The following is a 19,813-nucleotide window of genomic DNA, read 5'->3' on the forward strand; positions in this document are numbered from 1 at the left end:
TAACTACTGAAGTAATATATAAATACGACAGATATACCAAAAACACAATTGGCTACATTACATTTTATAACCCATACTCAGGATTATCATACACATGTATATTCTAAAATTATTAATTTTTCTCCAACTCCTTTTTCTAGTAACCTCAAATCAAAACATAAACCCTTCCCCTCGTACAGGACCACAAGATTTATTAGTAACACATTACGATTGCGAAGAAAATGAACAAAAAACACTACACAAATATGCAATAAATCAAGTATCACAATGTGAAACAGAACCACAAGCTATAGAAACCACAGATATAATAGCAACACTCTATTCAAAAGCCCGAGCAACAACAGTTACAGGTTATAAATTCACAGCGACATTTTCCGAAAAGAAAGTACATTGTTCACAAGTCTCGAACGGAAACAAAAACCGACTTGACCATGAATCATTCTATCAAAGTAATATAGAACGCCTTTTACATCTCAATCCCGACGATTGTAAAAATGAATTACTTAGACTAAACATCACACAAAATAAAAACTCCCAAAGAAAATTAGTTAATTTTCAAGTTTTTTCAGACTCTGTACACCAATCACAACTTGAAAGACACCAAGGACATATAAAACTAGACGAAAAATACCCGTATAACGGCGCACACGGACGATTAACCTATGACCTACATGATAAACATTGGATACCACACATTGGTATAAATAACCCATCAAACTGCAAAGCAGACACGAAAAATAAAGGATACCAAGAAATAATGTTTTTCGATTGGAAAATACAACTCGAAAAAATACAACTCACACGAGATTTATCTGATAATACAATGATCTATCAAGGAATCCGACTACCTTGTAAAAATGATCAAGGATATTGCGACCCTACAACAAGAACACAAGCAACAATTGTTTGGTTCCCCGAAGATACATGTACAACATTTCAAGTAGCAAAAATACACGCTCGTATGATAAAATTTCACGAAAAATATTTCATACAATCAATTCCTTATGAACAAGTCCATCCATCACGCAAACTAAGTTCCGATTTTAGAAACATAGACAATATAGAAAATAAATTGACACGTTTTCAAATATATCAAGAAACAGAACTTGCATGTAAATACAGGAATCCACTTCACAGAACACAATACTCTGAAATATTAGTTGAATACGAAAAAGGATTCGACATGACCACTGGAAAAGTAAAAATCGACCCATATGCCACAGGTCATCCTCTAAACGAAGGAACATCCTATATACCAGTTAATTTTGAAAAAAGCAACGGACAACCTGGTGGACATCTAAAACCTTATGACACCAGAAGCACACGCTTACAAGAATTATCACTAATGAATACTACATATTTCGGTAATATCCACTATGATATTCATTTGGATATGAAACTAGACTATACAATTAGCCGCATTTTTCAAGAAATGTCACTCTCCGAATTAGAAACACTACACCAACTATGCGAATTAGAACGAACACAAATATTACAATCACTTGCACTAGCAGTATTAAAAATACCCTATGCAGGATACTTATTATCAGGAAATAGATCAAATTTTTTAGACTACGAAGGAAACATCTTATGGTTTTATACTTGTACCAAAAAAGTATCACCACTCTACGTTTTTGAAGATAAACGATGTTATAAAAGAATCCCTATCTTTTATAAGAATAAAGTACATTTCGTGGATACACTTTCACGAAGAACCTATTTCTGGGATACCGCAGTCCCATGTGGATCAGAAAATAGCCACAATGTAGTACAACTAAACCCTGATGAAAATAAATATTACCTTCTCACTCCATATCCCACATTAATGCAATCACTCAAAAAATTTTCACCAGAAAGCATTCGCGCTATCGCTCGAAACCCAAATATAGACTTACAATCAATAGGAATATACTCAAAATCAGATATTCAACATCACATTAGAACACAACAATTCCAGGAATTATTAACACAAATGGACACAATACAAAGACAATCAATTGACCAAAACTTACGCAAACTTGCAGAAACCGCAGGTTTTGCCGATATCTACACACAAGACTATAGCGGATATTTTAAAGACATTAAAGATTATATATATCTAAACGGTGAAAAATACCGTCCCCAAGATATATCACCAATTAACATTTTTAGCTTTGTTACACTCAAAAATGAGATCCTAGATTTTCTAGGATGGCCCTACTACATCTTAGAAAAATTGACTATTTTATACGCAATGTTTAACTTTATTGGATTTCTTTTCTCACTCTTAAAAGGAATCTACAATACATGTGCTATACACACACAAGTAATCAGACAAGCAAGCGTAGCACGCATACTCTTTGCAGGATTTTTTGGAATTTTTTCCACATCTATAAACAAAATTCTTTTAGACGCACAAATAAAAGAATATAACACAAAAATAACAACACGACAAAATACATACGACGAAGAACATAACAATGTCGACACACAGCCAACGGCACCACAACTACCACCCCTACCAAATAATCATCCACTATCACTAGTCCCACGAAATTTTCGAAATTTAGCAATCACACATAATCCAAATTTTCGACTCAATACATCGCAAAGTCCCGTCCAACATATAATGACACATCAATCACAAGATGATAATACTTATGAACAAATTATTGAACAGCCCCATACCACCGCTTTTCAATCTCAAAATAATAATTTTTTTAGCCCACGATGAGCCGCCAACTTGGATCACTACACCGATCAAATTCCCATCCAACCAATCTTACCTCTTCAATCCCAATCATACCACTTTTTGCTTTTCCGCCACCCGATTTTCCATCTAGCAATGTAACATCAGGCATGAATTCCGACACTAACTCACATATTTCAGTTTTATACTCCATCTCACAGCTAAATAACCCGAATATTGAAACCCCCGATGAATTTGCCGACTCAGAACCATCCCCATCCAATAATTTTCATAACCCTTCTAATTTTTCTCAACCTCCTTTTCAACCCATATTGTCAAATAACCCTGACCCAATCACTCCGACACCCTCTTATGCTTCCCAAGTTACCCCAACCTACTCCTCATACCAATCTGACCAATCATCTCATTCTCCAGACACCCCCCGAATCTCCCCAGAGCTAGATAATTTTATTACCCTCCAACAGCAACCCTACCACCTTAACACCCCGACCATAAACCAAATCTCCTCCACTACAAATTCATCCAATCCCCCTACACCCTCTTCAAATTATACTGAATCATTAACACCATCATCCACATCCACTATATCTTCACTAAACACTAATAGAGCTTACCGCACTTTTAAAAGAAAATTCCCCAACCATCCTTTCCCAGCAAAACCAGGAACAGCCCGTGAATACATCAACCACCCCCAGCATACTAACACTAAAGAATTTTTAGCTATCACCTTACCCTCGTTTCCACAATACACCTTAAACACCCCTCACGACGCTAACGAAACACGCAACTTTGTAGATGAATACGTTTTAATGCCCACTCTCTCTTGGACCTCATACTATCATTTCACTAACCCTCTTTGCTTACCTTTATCCAGCACTTCCATCGATATAGAACGAAACAAGGACATGCTATATCAACTCACTACACCACTAACCGCTAGACAATTTACCTACGTTGGATATAAGAAATCACTAAAAATACACACTGCACCTAGAGCTAATGAATATACACTAGAATACTACGATCACAACATCATTAGAGCTAACCAAGATCAATTCTTAGATGACGATCGCTTCGCTAATCCACAAATCACCGAGACTACTTAGGTTCAACACCAACATCTGAACAAATACGTGAAAATCCTTTTAACCCCCCAAACCAAACATCACGATTTCCATATTGGACTACACATTCATTTACACAAGGTGAACCAAATTTAGTCAATGACCCCATAGATATTTCTACGGATACAACCACATCCTCATCACTACCAGAAACATTATCACTACCATCAACACCATCAATAAGCCAATTTTCACCACTACCCTTTAACTTAAATTTTCCAAATAATCTCGACGCCAGATATCGAGAACAATCATCAATAAATATTCCTTTAAGATTAGACTGGAATACATTCACAGCACCTCCACCATTATTTGGACAACATCAAGAAAGTAACCGCCTTCATAACTGGGCACTTAATAGATTACAATATCGCCAAGATATTCACAACGATATCCGTGATCACAATATTCAAATACTCCAACAAAACAGCTTACAATTAAAGTTTGAAATCACAGTTAAGTTAAATAACATTACCCAACATCCCTACCCATTAAATCCACCTAACATAACAGCTCAATCACTACCACCACCGTTTATAACTACTGAAGTAATATATAAATACGACAGATATACCAAAAACACAATTGGCTACATTACATTTTATAACCCATACTCAGGATTATCATACACATGTATATTCTAAAATTATTAATTTTTCTCCAACTCCTTTTTCTAGTAACCTCAAATCAAAACATAAACCCTTCCCCTCGTACAGGACCACAAGATTTATTAGTAACACATTACGATTGCGAAGAAAATGAACAAAAAACACTACACAAATATGCAATAAATCAAGTATCACAATGTGAAACAGAACCACAAGCTATAGAAACCACAGATATAATAGCAACACTCTATTCAAAAGCCCGAGCAACAACAGTTACAGGTTATAAATTCACAGCGACATTTTCCGAAAAGAAAGTACATTGTTCACAAGTCTCGAACGGAAACAAAAACCGACTTGACCATGAATCATTCTATCAAAGTAATATAGAACGCCTTTTACATCTCAATCCCGACGATTGTAAAAATGAATTACTTAGACTAAACATCACACAAAATAAAAACTCCCAAAGAAAATTAGTTAATTTTCAAGTTTTTTCAGACTCTGTACACCAATCACAACTTGAAAGACACCAAGGACATATAAAACTAGACGAAAAATACCCGTATAACGGCGCACACGGACGATTAACCTATGACCTACATGATAAACATTGGATACCACACATTGGTATAAATAACCCATCAAACTGCAAAGCAGACACGAAAAATAAAGGATACCAAGAAATAATGTTTTTCGATTGGAAAATACAACTCGAAAAAATACAACTCACACGAGATTTATCTGATAATACAATGATCTATCAAGGAATCCGACTACCTTGTAAAAATGATCAAGGATATTGCGACCCTACAACAAGAACACAAGCAACAATTGTTTGGTTCCCCGAAGATACATGTACAACATTTCAAGTAGCAAAAATACACGCTCGTATGATAAAATTTCACGAAAAATATTTCATACAATCAATTCCTTATGAACAAGTCCATCCATCACGCAAACTAAGTTCCGATTTTAGAAACATAGACAATATAGAAAATAAATTGACACGTTTTCAAATATATCAAGAAACAGAACTTGCATGTAAATACAGGAATCCACTTCACAGAACACAATACTCTGAAATATTAGTTGAATACGAAAAAGGATTCGACATGACCACTGGAAAAGTAAAAATCGACCCATATGCCACAGGTCATCCTCTAAACGAAGGAACATCCTATATACCAGTTAATTTTGAAAAAAGCAACGGACAACCTGGTGGACATCTAAAACCTTATGACACCAGAAGCACACGCTTACAAGAATTATCACTAATGAATACTACATATTTCGGTAATATCCACTATGATATTCATTTGGATATGAAACTAGACTATACAATTAGCCGCATTTTTCAAGAAATGTCACTCTCCGAATTAGAAACACTACACCAACTATGCGAATTAGAACGAACACAAATATTACAATCACTTGCACTAGCAGTATTAAAAATACCCTATGCAGGATACTTATTATCAGGAAATAGATCAAATTTTTTAGACTACGAAGGAAACATCTTATGGTTTTATACTTGTACCAAAAAAGTATCACCACTCTACGTTTTTGAAGATAAACGATGTTATAAAAGAATCCCTATCTTTTATAAGAATAAAGTACATTTCGTGGATACACTTTCACGAAGAACCTATTTCTGGGATACCGCAGTCCCATGTGGATCAGAAAATAGCCACAATGTAGTACAACTAAACCCTGATGAAAATAAATATTACCTTCTCACTCCATATCCCACATTAATGCAATCACTCAAAAAATTTTCACCAGAAAGCATTCGCGCTATCGCTCGAAACCCAAATATAGACTTACAATCAATAGGAATATACTCAAAATCAGATATTCAACATCACATTAGAACACAACAATTCCAGGAATTATTAACACAAATGGACACAATACAAAGACAATCAATTGACCAAAACTTACGCAAACTTGCAGAAACCGCAGGTTTTGCCGATATCTACACACAAGACTATAGCGGATATTTTAAAGACATTAAAGATTATATATATCTAAACGGTGAAAAATACCGTCCCCAAGATATATCACCAATTAACATTTTTAGCTTTGTTACACTCAAAAATGAGATCCTAGATTTTCTAGGATGGCCCTACTACATCTTAGAAAAATTGACTATTTTATACGCAATGTTTAACTTTATTGGATTTCTTTTCTCACTCTTAAAAGGAATCTACAATACATGTGCTATACACACACAAGTAATCAGACAAGCAAGCGTAGCACGCATACTCTTTGCAGGATTTTTTGGAATTTTTTCCACATCTATAAACAAAATTCTTTTAGACGCACAAATAAAAGAATATAACACAAAAATAACAACACGACAAAATACATACGACGAAGAACATAACAATGTCGACACACAGCCAACGGCACCACAACTACCACCCCTACCAAATAATCATCCACTATCACTAGTCCCACGAAATTTTCGAAATTTAGCAATCACACATAATCCAAATTTTCGACTCAATACATCGCAAAGTCCCGTCCAACATATAATGACACATCAATCACAAGATGATAATACTTATGAACAAATTATTGAACAGCCCCATACCACCGCTTTTCAATCTCAAAATAATAATTTTTTTAGCCCACGATGAGCCGCCAACTTGGATCACTACACCGATCAAATTCCCATCCAACCAATCTTACCTCTTCAATCCCAATCATACCACTTTTTGCTTTTCCGCCACCCGATTTTCCATCTAGCAATGTAACATCAGGCATGAATTCCGACACTAACTCACATATTTCAGTTTTATACTCCATCTCACAGCTAAATAACCCGAATATTGAAACCCCCGATGAATTTGCCGACTCAGAACCATCCCCATCCAATAATTTTCATAACCCTTCTAATTTTTCTCAACCTCCTTTTCAACCCATATTGTCAAATAACCCTGACCCAATCACTCCGACACCCTCTTATGCTTCCCAAGTTACCCCAACCTACTCCTCATACCAATCTGACCAATCATCTCATTCTCCAGACACCCCCCGAATCTCCCCAGAGCTAGATAATTTTATTACCCTCCAACAGCAACCCTACCACCTTAACACCCCGACCATAAACCAAATCTCCTCCACTACAAATTCATCCAATCCCCCTACACCCTCTTCAAATTATACTGAATCATTAACACCATCATCCACATCCACTATATCTTCACTAAACACTAATAGAGCTTACCGCACTTTTAAAAGAAAATTCCCCAACCATCCTTTCCCAGCAAAACCAGGAACAGCCCGTGAATACATCAACCACCCCCAGCATACTAACACTAAAGAATTTTTAGCTATCACCTTACCCTCGTTTCCACAATACACCTTAAACACCCCTCACGACGCTAACGAAACACGCAACTTTGTAGATGAATACGTTTTAATGCCCACTCTCTCTTGGACCTCATACTATCATTTCACTAACCCTCTTTGCTTACCTTTATCCAGCACTTCCATCGATATAGAACGAAACAAGGACATGCTATATCAACTCACTACACCACTAACCGCTAGACAATTTACCTACGTTGGATATAAGAAATCACTAAAAATACACACTGCACCTAGAGCTAATGAATATACACTAGAATACTACGATCACAACATCATTAGAGCTAACCAAGATCAATTCTTAGATGACGATCGCTTCGCTAATCCACAAATCACCGAGAAATTTTTCATCAAGACACCATATATATTTACACTAAACATCTTCGACCGCAAGTTTGATCACATTATTTCAGAAGCACTAACAGACACACAAGCATACGAAAGTTTTAAAGAACGCTTCCAAATATTTTCACTAACCTTTCATTTCCTTGCACCACACGAAAGAGATTTACACTGCTCACACGATATTATGTTGCGCACTAAACAAACACATACATACAGTTACTATCGTTTCATCCAAAATCACTTTGACCTCCACACACCCTCTAGACAACCACACCATCGTTTCCAATTCATCAATTCAAAATACACTTCACCATATTTCCTAAATTTCACATATTGTATTAAAGACACTAACCTCCATGGTATTCTTCGTAATTATGACCCCATAACCCAAATGTACATTTTCTGCCCCATCACCAAGACCTTCAACGCCGAAGAATCCCGACCCTTCCTTATCCCGCACGAATTCCTACAACCTATAGAAATCCCAATTTTAGAATTCATCCACAACACTAAATTTAACCACAAATTATATAACTTAATCCAAAACACACCTTATGAGTTTGCAGTAGGCACTGAAGAACTAACCACTATTAAGGCACTTCAATTGCTTTGGCCACTGCTTCAAACTAAAAATATCATCCGCATCTTAGCTAAACTACTAACAACTTCAGAACTAATTCACGACATCTTCCCCCACGGTTTTTTCCCCGACGACTAACAGGTAAGTATGAATTAAGTAAATATTACTAATTAATTACAGTATTAAAAACTCACCATTCTTTATTCATGTTTTCTTTAGATTTTTAGCCTTCATCCTAGATCATCTGAAAAATTCACAAAAGAAAAATAAAAAATAGCAAACTTCTTCAAAACTGTTTAAGACCCTATTAAACTTTTGCACCAACAATTAAATAAATATAATACCAATGCAGTAAATTAATTTATAAAATTTCCCCCCAAAAGCAGTAAATCTACATATGATGAAAATTTGTATCTTAAAATTCCCCCATAACTAGCAGTAAATTTCTAAATTCTATGTAGTAAATTAATAAAATGCAATTGCAGTACTAACCTTTTGATATTTTCATTCATTCGCACAGAAATTCTATCCACACTCGCACAGCTCGCCCACGAAGAATTGTTTAAAATAATGAATTTCAGTTTCAAGTTTTCACACTCAACAACTCTAACATACAATAACATGTTTCAAACTTTCCTTTAACCCGGTTGGAAAGGAATCATATACTAAACAAAACTAACCAACGCAGCTTACTAAATACCACAATTCATAGAATAACAGCATGACTTAGAAAAGGAAACCAACGGTACCCAAACCGGATTAACCCAGTTTAAAACTGGATAAATTATTCTTTTGAAGACTATTACAAAGTCTTAGAAAGAAATAATAAAACACAAAAAAGTCGAAAGACAAACCCATACCACAAACAATTTGCTTTTTGGAAAAAGTACATAACCAACAAGACATAAGTAAAACCACAACAAACCCAACATAAAACGTTGTCACATAACAGGACCCCTCACAAACACCGCATGAAATCATACTCCCACTCCTGGCCTAACCCACCAGGAAAGGACGTCCTGAGCATGCTCTATAGCCGGCCTAACCCACCGCGCTACATCCACGCTTTGTGACCACACCTTTATTTTTAATAAGAGCTACTCAAGGGTGAGTAACTCTTCAAAATAACCGAACTAAAACAAAAAGCTTTTGTGAAAACAACTAACTAAAATCATTATAAAAAAATATTAAACTAATAAAAGTTTTATAAAATGTAAAATCACATGATGCAATATATAGATCAGAATACAACACCAAGGACGAACATCAAAAGACAAGACGACCTCACTACACTCGAGAGAGAATGACCAACTACAATCGATATGCCGCTCACAATCACAACTCAAAGGATTTAGAGTACGACTTGACTTCGCAGAAAAGGACTTCATTGAACTAGACCAATGACCACCTCGATGTTCAAGTATACGTACAGATCCGAGTAACCAGGCATCCCCTCCACGCACAATCTCCACGCCATTCCCAAACTAGATCATACACAAAAGAAGTTCTCCACGCAGAACAGAAAAACCTGACATAGCCAACCATTCTGGAATCAGAATTGACCTTGTTGCAGAGACTCAGTCGTTGTCACAAGAAGAAGCGAAAGAAAATTATGATGTTCGCCAAATACCAACGTCCATCATCCACCCTTGAATTACAGAAGAACTGTTCTAAAAAACTCTGTAAAACCCGGATGGGTGGAACCTGATCTAAACTATATTTTATGATTGGATAAATTAAATGTTTTACCAATGTAAAGTATTTAATATTAACCAATCATGATCCATCTAACTAACAACCCACTTATTTGTAAGTGCTGAAGTTACTTGTAATTTCAGCACCAGAGAGATTTGAATTTAACTTAGAAATTAGTTGGACTCTCCCGAGCACTTCAGCAGCCGCAATAAACCAGTATACCCTAGATCTATTGAGCCTAGCAGAGACTAGTTAAACAACCTGAGACTAGATAGTATAAGAGTAAGATTAGGATCGGTATTAGACTAAGAAGTTGCACGAATCTATCCGGCCGAAAATAAGATAGCGTGACGAGCAGACGGTGTACCCTATCCGAAATTACTCTATGAGTTATACACCCCAGTCATAACTCATCTGGTGCGACCATAAGTCTCGAACAAGACCTTACTAGATTAGAATTAACCAAAATTAGATTAGAAATTAGACAAAAACATTTAAAAAATGTTATACGACAATAATTTAATTGAAATGTCTCTCCGACTCAATAGATCAGAGCCAATATTCCGAACCATAATAGAACTACCCGGAATTGGAAGAAGACCTCGAACCAAAGACGACATACGACAAAGTAGAAACTTGCCGTATAGTTATATGATAGTTCGGCAAAAGCCAGAACAAACTTTTATATTTCGAATACTACTTGCAATGAATTTAGATTTCCATTTGCAAACATAAAACCTTGAAGTTAATCTTCAAAATCATTTCAGGCGCTAAACAAAATTAATATTATACAATAACGATTGATAAAAAGATCTTAGATCGTTTTCCTAAAACTCTGCAGTAGTATACAAAACATGTTTGAAAAATATTTATTGGAAAATAAAAATAAAAATTAGTAGCATGACAATAAATGGTTAGTAATTATAAATCATCTTGTATCTAATATTGGCTTTTTTATGTTGCCAACCGTCCTCGCTTGGGAAATAACGAGTTTGCTTAATTAAAAAATGGCTTAAGTCTTTTTAATCCGTACGACTGCCATGTTTTAATGTAATTAAAAAGCACACAAATCATCATAAATTGCAAAAATCAAAGGGGGATGAGAAAGAGCCAAAATATTGACTAGCGATGATAAAATTTTGAAAAAGTCGTGGAAATAACACGTCTGAAATTTAACCAGGACCCTTATAAGCAGGTCTATAATTTGCATCATTTAGACTAGTGGCTTCTGAAATGTTGGATAATAACTACGTATCTTTAAGTATTTTTAGCTGATTTATATGGTAGCTGGTTTAGATTTTGGTTGGTGAATATGCAATCATACAATGTGTTTATTCTTAAGGTACGCAAACAGACCAATGATTGGAGGCTATGGCATCTATGACCCAACTACAATTATGAACACAAGTCAGCTCAGTCTGATCATGAAGGAGGGCTGGATCAAGATGGCCTTTTTTCTAGTCTCTTTCTTCTTCTACCTATACTGCCTAATCTACACTCTAATCACAGCTTAACCCTTACTTCAATAGAAAGAAAGACTCATTGTAGTTCTAGCCAAGCGAATCATAACAATACACGTGTTGCCCAAACGGAAACAAAAGTCTAATGTTATTGTTGCTGCTTACAAAGAAAGTTCTGACCTGCGAAAATGAAGAAATAACTAAAACTAATGTTAAATTTTGTGGAAATTTGTCCTAAATTTTATACCAGTTCCCTAAAAAGAAAAAGCAATTAAATACACTGTTTTTCAACTGATTTTATTTTGTGCAAAGTTTTTCAAAAAGTGCTTCATTGTCTTGGAAAATAAGTTTCCGTGAAAACAGCATATTTGATCACGCTTGCAGAAATGACGAGCTTACATCCAATTTTAGGCATCTCTTTTCAAATCAGTGTAGTATGATATCAAAATTGTCTGCTTACAATCGGAAGTTTTCTCTTAACCTTAGCTATGATCACTCTCATTTCTCCGAAGTTTTATGATGTCTATTGTCAGATTTCAATTTAATATTTATTACCCGTTTCTTACAAAGTGTTCGAATTTGAAAAAAGTCAATCTGAGCTATTTGGTCGCTTTAATAAATTTCCTTTGTTGCGTAATTTTTTTTCATTTGGTTCAGATTTCCTTTTTGATTTTGAAATATTCTTTTTTTAAATTTTGGAGTTCGTGACAAATCAGGGAATGGGACTGAATTGTAGACTACGGTCTGGGTTCTTTTCACCACCGAGTCAGATACACCAAGTTCACTTCATAATAGTTGATTGATTTATCTTAGGGGACTGAATTAGCCGTAATTCGGTTTTCAAAAAATTGTTTTCGGTGTCAGTAGAAATTGGTCTGAAATTACGCTTTTAAGGCTAATTACCGGTTGGCTAATTAGAAGGCTGATGATTAGAAAATAGTGTGCATGTCCTGATTTTTCGATAGTTTTTAACCATAATTGCAGCTATTTAAATCAGTTTTTGAAGCAACATGCAGAGCTACTGTGGTAGGCATATCCTGTGCTTTTACACAGCTGCCGTTTGCCTTGGTTTTCGCAAATTTGTTCATAATTTTGTAGGGTTTAATTTTTTTGAACTTTTAATTTTTTTGTTCTGGTATAAAATTTTTGAACTTTACTCGCCTAATTTTTTCAATGAAAATATTGTTGATTAAGTGGCCGCTCTTTAAACGATATCTACAGCTTATTCAATGCTGGCGATTGTTTTTCGAGTGTTTTTCTGAAGTTGAATTTTTCTTTTTTCTTCAAAAATTTTTTTATTTGCCTCCAAAATTGAGTTTTATTAACTTCATTTTTTTCGTTTAATTGTGTTTGGTTTCTGCTAGCGCTATTTGTGTCGTTTGAACGGCAAGATTCGATCATTCTGCTTTTGGGTTTCCTGAGTAATGGGGCGTGAAAACATTTTCTGCGAACAATTTGTTTAGACTCAACCGGTGTCCACTAAAGTCTTGTCGGCTTAGTTGCCGCTGGGTTAACTTAATTAATGGCGGTGATTGTTTTTCTTGGCATCATTTCCCCAAAGTGAACATCACTAGATACAAATGTTTGAAGTTTATAGATATAGCTTTTGGAACTTAATAAAAGTGATTTCAATGAAGGTTTTATTCAATCGCAAATCTTGCGAAGCTAGCTTTGGCTCTATTTTATGAATCTCAAAAACTTCAATTGATGATGTTATCCATACGGATATTATATACAACATCCAATAGTAATGAACCATGCTAAAACAACCAGTTGGTAACTCAAGCATTATTAATAGTTTAGACTGATTAACATGTAGAAGTCTGATGATTAAATAAGTATCTATTTATATGTTAAGACATATGTACTAGCTCATATAAGAGACTGTATCTCAAATGATTCGAGGTAAGTGTCAGCCAGACTTAAATTATAGAGATTGAATTTAAGTTGTTATTTGAATTGTTTTATTCAAACCAATGTTAGATGTTACCGACGTCACTATAGATCTTTAGATTACCTCTCACAGAACTGATGAGGGTATAACAGATGATTTAAGACATTTAGAGAACCTTGTTTTTCCTTTTGTTGCGACTTTTTTTTGATATAGTTAAAAGCCATATTCTGGCAGGTCTAATCTAATTTCAATGTGTCTTATTGTTTAGTTGTATTTATATGACGAATATTACATTTGGAAGTTTCTTTTTTTAGGAGAAAAGTTTTTTTTTGTAGTTAAATTTTATTGGTCTTTCATGGAAATTGTTTTCTTGCTTCAACTAGCAGTTGTTTTTCATGTTGCCATCCAATTTTCAGAAGTTGTTTTTCATGTTGCCATCCAATTTTCAGCAACACAAATAAAATCGGAGCCTGTCAGCTTCATGCAAAGAAGAGCAAACTACAGAAATCAGACGCAAGGTGGCCGAGGTCGGGGAACAACATCACAAAAAAATGGCACCGGCACAACGAAACAAAAAACCTGCTTCAAAAGCCATTCGTACCCAACCATCAACAATGTCCAGCCAGAGATAAAGTCTGCAACAGTTGCACAAAGAGGGGTCATTTTGCAAAACTATGCAAGTCAAGCGAGATTTACGCAATCCAAGAGGATCAAACGCATGAACAAAGTTTTTAGGAAACAGACACGGGAGCAATACGTAAACTAACTCCAAGCGGGAGATGTTGTCTCAGGCTGAGAGTTAATGCATCCGGACGACTCAACCACAAATTCAATCCAGTTTGAACAAAAGAAAGTGGAAATTATCGAAGGTGAAGACCTAAAATGACACCTCATCCGGGTACGACCAGGAAAAAACAGCCTAATTTTTTATTGCAGACACAGGCTGGACGGTAAACACAGCCTCATGCATCGTTTTAGACGAAAAAAGGGACAACATTCTCGGGCGCAACCTTTTACCTTTGATAGGAGTACTTCTATGTCAAGATAGGAATACTTCTATATCAATACTTCTATATCAAGAACCATTTGGTAAGTCAACAATTCATGCAAACAGCATTGATAAATCAGACGTAAAAATAGCTAACTGGGTGAAAACTGCATACCCAGATCTCTGCACAAGAATTGGGAGATCAAAAAACTACACATTTCACACGAAATTTTTTGAAGAATTCACGGCACATTCCTAACCATATTCAAGAAAAGGAAGAAAACGAAATATGATTGACCAGGGACACTTAATTCGATCAAAAAATTGCCTTGAACAGAAATTCATTGTTCCCATTGCAATTACAGTGAACAAAGATCTGATATTAAATTTGACAATGGGTTCGAAACAAATAAACGAATCGATCCATAAAAATAAATCTCAAATGCCAAACATTGAGGTTTTGCTAGATAATATTGCACAATCTGCCCAAGAAGGTTCAAATAAACCAGGTACAACATACTTTCCGACAATAGACCTACGCTACGTCTATAGGTAATTGCCATCAGACGAAAAAACACGTACGCAGTGTGTCAAGTGTTATCTGGGATAGAGCAACGGCAACCTACCATTTACAAACGGGATCCTACGGGCTTACAGATATGCCAGCAGAATTCCAGAAAGCTATCGACCTAACGCTAAATAGCGAAAAAAACGCGTTTGCGTTCCTTGACGACCTTCTAATCATTTCACATGGAACAAAAAAAAACATATCGAAAAGTTAAAAGGGTTCTCGACAAATCAGAAGCGAAAACATGTCAATATTGTTTGATTATTGTAAACTTGGATACAGAGAAGTTGGGTGGCTTGGATTCGTGATAAGCAAATACGGCCCGATCCCTATGCAAAAGAAAACAGATGCCATCGTAAAATTACAAAACCTGAAAACCTTAAACAGCTCAAAAGCTTCATGGGCTCTATTCCTCATTCAATTAAATTCATACCAAATTAAGACCAATTTTAACCACCACAAATAATGTCAACTTCGCGTGGAACGATGATCATGGAAAAGTGTTTACACGCGGTACAAAATACTACACGCGGTACAAAATATCACAGAATACAGACATTTCGTCAGCGATGGGGAAACATCTTATTTCAGCAAAGCAAGTCGAGACGGAACAGGGCCGGCCCTCGAACAGGATACACCGGACGGCTAGGCAACAAACGCATACGATTTGCACTTCTTTAACTCCTGTGAAATTAAGTTTTCGGTTAACGAACTAGAGCTCTTGGACGCAGTCTGGGCCATTGAATATTTCGAGTACTACCTCTACGGCAGACGTTTCACACTCATTACAGACCACCAAGCATAAGTAAGTTCTTTACAAATTAATAGGGGAAATAAAGCCTACCAAAGCCGTTTAACCAGTTGGATCGACAGACTTGTTCCGTTCGATTTTGATATAAAACACCTAGCAGGCAGTAAAATGGGTCTAATTGATTAAATTTCAAGACACCCGGTAGGAGAAGCACTGCCCCCAGCATACTGGATTGTAAATTTTGTCGTCGCATTGATCAACGACTTCGTCAAGTGTTTTGAATTTCAAGATAGCAGTGCTGCAAATACATCGTTGAACAAATATCCAACCGGATATCTAGGCACGAATGGGCTCAATCGGAACGAAAACTTTGCATCTTCAAATTCGATTAAAACGCAAACAACTTTCACTGTTAAAAGTCAATCGTTTCACTTTAGTTGCTCATCCTTGCACAGGGGAAGGCAGCTCACTAGACATCGAGTGCTAAACTGATATTTGCCCCAGTGGATGACCACAGGCCAATGGGTATGGTGGAAAGGCTTAATAAAACTTAGAAATCAAGATTATCAGTAATGAAAATCGAGAAAACAAACAGGCCTTATAAACTCGCGTTTGATGTGGCCAAACTGATTAAAACACTCGAATTACGCCAGACGCGACCACTAAAATAACGCCATTGGAGGCTCAATTTGGCAGAAAACTTAACACGCCACTGAGTAAAATATGCACTTCACCAAAACTTTCAAATATATCTTGGGAAAACACAAAATAATCTTGTTTAGATGAAAAATTACAAACAAAAGCGACATCACCAGCGGAGGCCACCTTGGACCGAGAGAAAAACAGCGTGGACGAACTCGACCTGGTATACAGAGATGCATACCTGCCAGAACCCAGAGGGCATACATATCTGCCAGAGTCAACATATAACCCACTCAAGTTCTATCGACAACTTCTTAAAAAGTTTCCCATAGGTGCGCATCTTCCTCTTTCTAACAAGCCTTATGACCTAATATAACTCAAACACGCATTCGTAAGTGAAAATAGAACAAATGACCTAGAAAACCTAAAAACATGCAAACCGATAAGACCTCTTACAAACCAAGAAAGGCAACACCTCGAGAGGGCACCACTAGTTTTTCTACAGGACCGCTTCAAAGGTCCAGCACACTATCGATCCAAAAACGGGATATCGGTTAGGAAAGGTAGCCAGGAAAATGGAAACAATCGCACGAAAAGTCTCACATTCAGGGCTCAATTCACAACAATGGAGAACGTATCTATGATAAGTTACTCGCCAGACACCGCATGGATCAGGGAAGACGGTAAACAACCAAGAGTTGTCAGACACAATGGTCTGGCATTCATACCAGACGCAATGGTCTACGTAAATTGTAGACCTGTGACGCTGAAGGACTTATAAACATCTACCAAGAGCCAAACCTCGTGTTTCAGGGCCAAAGACAGGCGAGCACAGAAGTACTGAGGGATTACCCGCCAAGGAGACCGCCACAACCACCAGCCCTAAATGACGAACACCAAAATCATTCCAAGAAGTCATTCATCAATCGTTAAACCGCAGGGCATTGGGGGCACAAAAGTCGCAAAAATGAAAACAGCAGACCAATCCATCAGTCAAATCGAACTTCAATGCGACATTTCAATTTCCCTATCGTCAGGTTCTGAACAGAACAGAAAAACGCCATCCCCACAGAAACCCGCCATCCCCACAGAAACCTGCCGCAAAAAGAATAGACATAAAGGCCACCCAAGAAAAAGAGTCGCCAGAATTTAGACGTTCCACTAGAAAGAGCGCCACAAGACCAGGAAATGCCATCACGATTAGCCAAATCTCGGAATCCAAAACGTCCGCCATATCAGTATGCAGCATAGAGGAGACCGACACTCACACCAACACGCCCAACGAAACCGACAAGAAATCAGACACCCAAACAAATAGTGGACAAAATCACGTGTACTCCACGCCAGAAAACGCAAGAGCCACAAAACCAAGCACGCAGCAAACTCCACTCACTCACTCAAAGACCGACCAGTTCTCGATATATTCTCGACTGGCCAAAAACGACGGCAGAGTCATTTGGCAAAGACCTCGAGGCAGCAATGAACATTCTGAAATTTATCTCCTCGGTCGGGGGGAGCTCGATGAAGTTCCAAAGAGAACGTAAATTTGAAACAGGAGAACAACATATTCAGAAGGAACAATCCAACGAATGAAAAAAATTTGATAAAGAACCCGCAAACGAGGACAAAAAGTCAGATGCTGAGAAAGATAGCGAAATGGCGATCGAAGGGGAGCAAAATTGATAGACTCATTTACTCAAGATCGAATTGTTATCCTTACGGATATTAAAGTACAACATCTAATTGCAATGAACCATGCTAAAACAGCCAGTTGCTAACTCAAACATTATTAATAGTTTATACTGATTAGCATGTAGAAGTCTGATGATTAAATAAATATCTTTCTATACGTAAAGACATATGTTTTACCTCATATAAGAGACTGTATCTCAAAAGATTCGAGGTCAGTGTCAGCCAGACTTAAAACAGAGATAGAATTTAAGTTGTTATTTGAATTGTTTTATTCAAACCAACGTTAGATGTTACCGACGTCACTCTAGATCCATAGATTATCTCTCACAGAACTGATGAGGGTATAACAGATGATTTAAGACATTTATTGAACCTTGTTTTTCCTTTGTTTGCTACGTTTTTTTTGATAAACTTAAAAGCCATATTCTAGCAGGTCTAGTCTATGGTCGATGTGTCTTATTGTTAGTTTTTTTTATGTTGAATATTACAAGTTTTTTGTTAGTAAAAAAGTATTTTTGTTGTTAAATTTTTGTTGGTCTTTCATGGAAATTGTTTTCTTGCTTCAACTAGCAGTTGTTTTTCATGTTGCTATCGAATTTTCAGAATTTTTTTAAACACATTAGATAAAGGTGTAATTATGGTTAAATACGTGATGTTACGATTGAGAGTTTGAAGCTCAAATTAAATTTGTTCTGATTAATTAAGTTGTTAACCATAAAAAATTTAAATGACAACGCTAAATCAATTTAGGTTTTTCGGGATTTTCATGGACTCTTAATTGTTCCTTAAATGTCTAATTTTGAGTTACTATGTTTAAATTAATTTGAGTAATCGAAATTGCTGACAAAGAAAACAGTTTTTTTTTGATCTGTTGTAAGTTAAATGGCATCTTAAATTTTCAAGTGTCAACGGTCGAAAGAAAGACACTTCTGTAGGTCGTGTAGTATTTTTCAGGAATTAATCTTAATCTTGATCAGGCTCACTTTGGAATTTTTTGCGGCTTGACTTTTGTTTTCTTGTTAAAGTGAAATCAAATTCGTTTGCTAAAAGGAACGCAAATTTCGCTCTTCAGTTGCAAAAATTAAATGACAGAAAAAACTGTGAATGAATTTTAGTATCGACACTAGATTTTGTTTTAAAATTTCTTTATTCGAATTAGAAAATTACGTATTGATCCGGTTTTCTTTTGTTAAAAAAAACTATCACTTAATGAAAAAGGTGTCGATCATAGTAGTGTGGTTATTAGTTTTGTAAGTGGTTTTCTTAGTGTCCACGTGGACCAAAATGAAGAAACAAACGAATGAATGAGTTTGAGTTAAAATTCGCTATTGAGGTTTGTTTTGGTTTCCAAGCAATCCGATTGTAGTTTGATGTCACAATGATCACATAAACATCAATTTTG

General features: G+C 36.1%; 2 protein-coding genes across 2 annotated transcripts in view; one reads left to right on the forward strand and one right to left on the reverse strand.

Annotated features, from left to right (window-relative positions):
• Window positions 1-12,428, forward strand: part of LOC134846081 (protein cornichon homolog 1-like) — a 30,385-nt gene extending 17,957 nt beyond the window's left edge. Inside the window, exon 2 of the mRNA XM_063863287.1 lies at window positions 11,759-12,428. Coding sequence (XP_063719357.1) covers window positions 11,759-11,930 — 172 coding nt within the window. The 3' untranslated portion in view covers window positions 11,931-12,428. The remainder of the gene's footprint in view (window positions 1-11,758) is intronic.
• LOC134845551 (cytoplasmic dynein 2 intermediate chain 2-like) overlaps window positions 1-19,813 on the reverse strand; it is a 405,850-nt gene that overhangs the window by 284,947 nt on the left and 101,090 nt on the right. The gene's annotated exons all lie outside the window — the stretch shown is intronic.

The sequence above is a fragment of the Symsagittifera roscoffensis genome, chromosome 5, assembly GCF_963678635.1.
Source record: "Symsagittifera roscoffensis chromosome 5, txSymRosc1.1, whole genome shotgun sequence".
In the NCBI taxonomy this organism is placed as follows: domain Eukaryota; kingdom Metazoa; phylum Xenacoelomorpha; order Acoela; family Convolutidae; genus Symsagittifera; species Symsagittifera roscoffensis.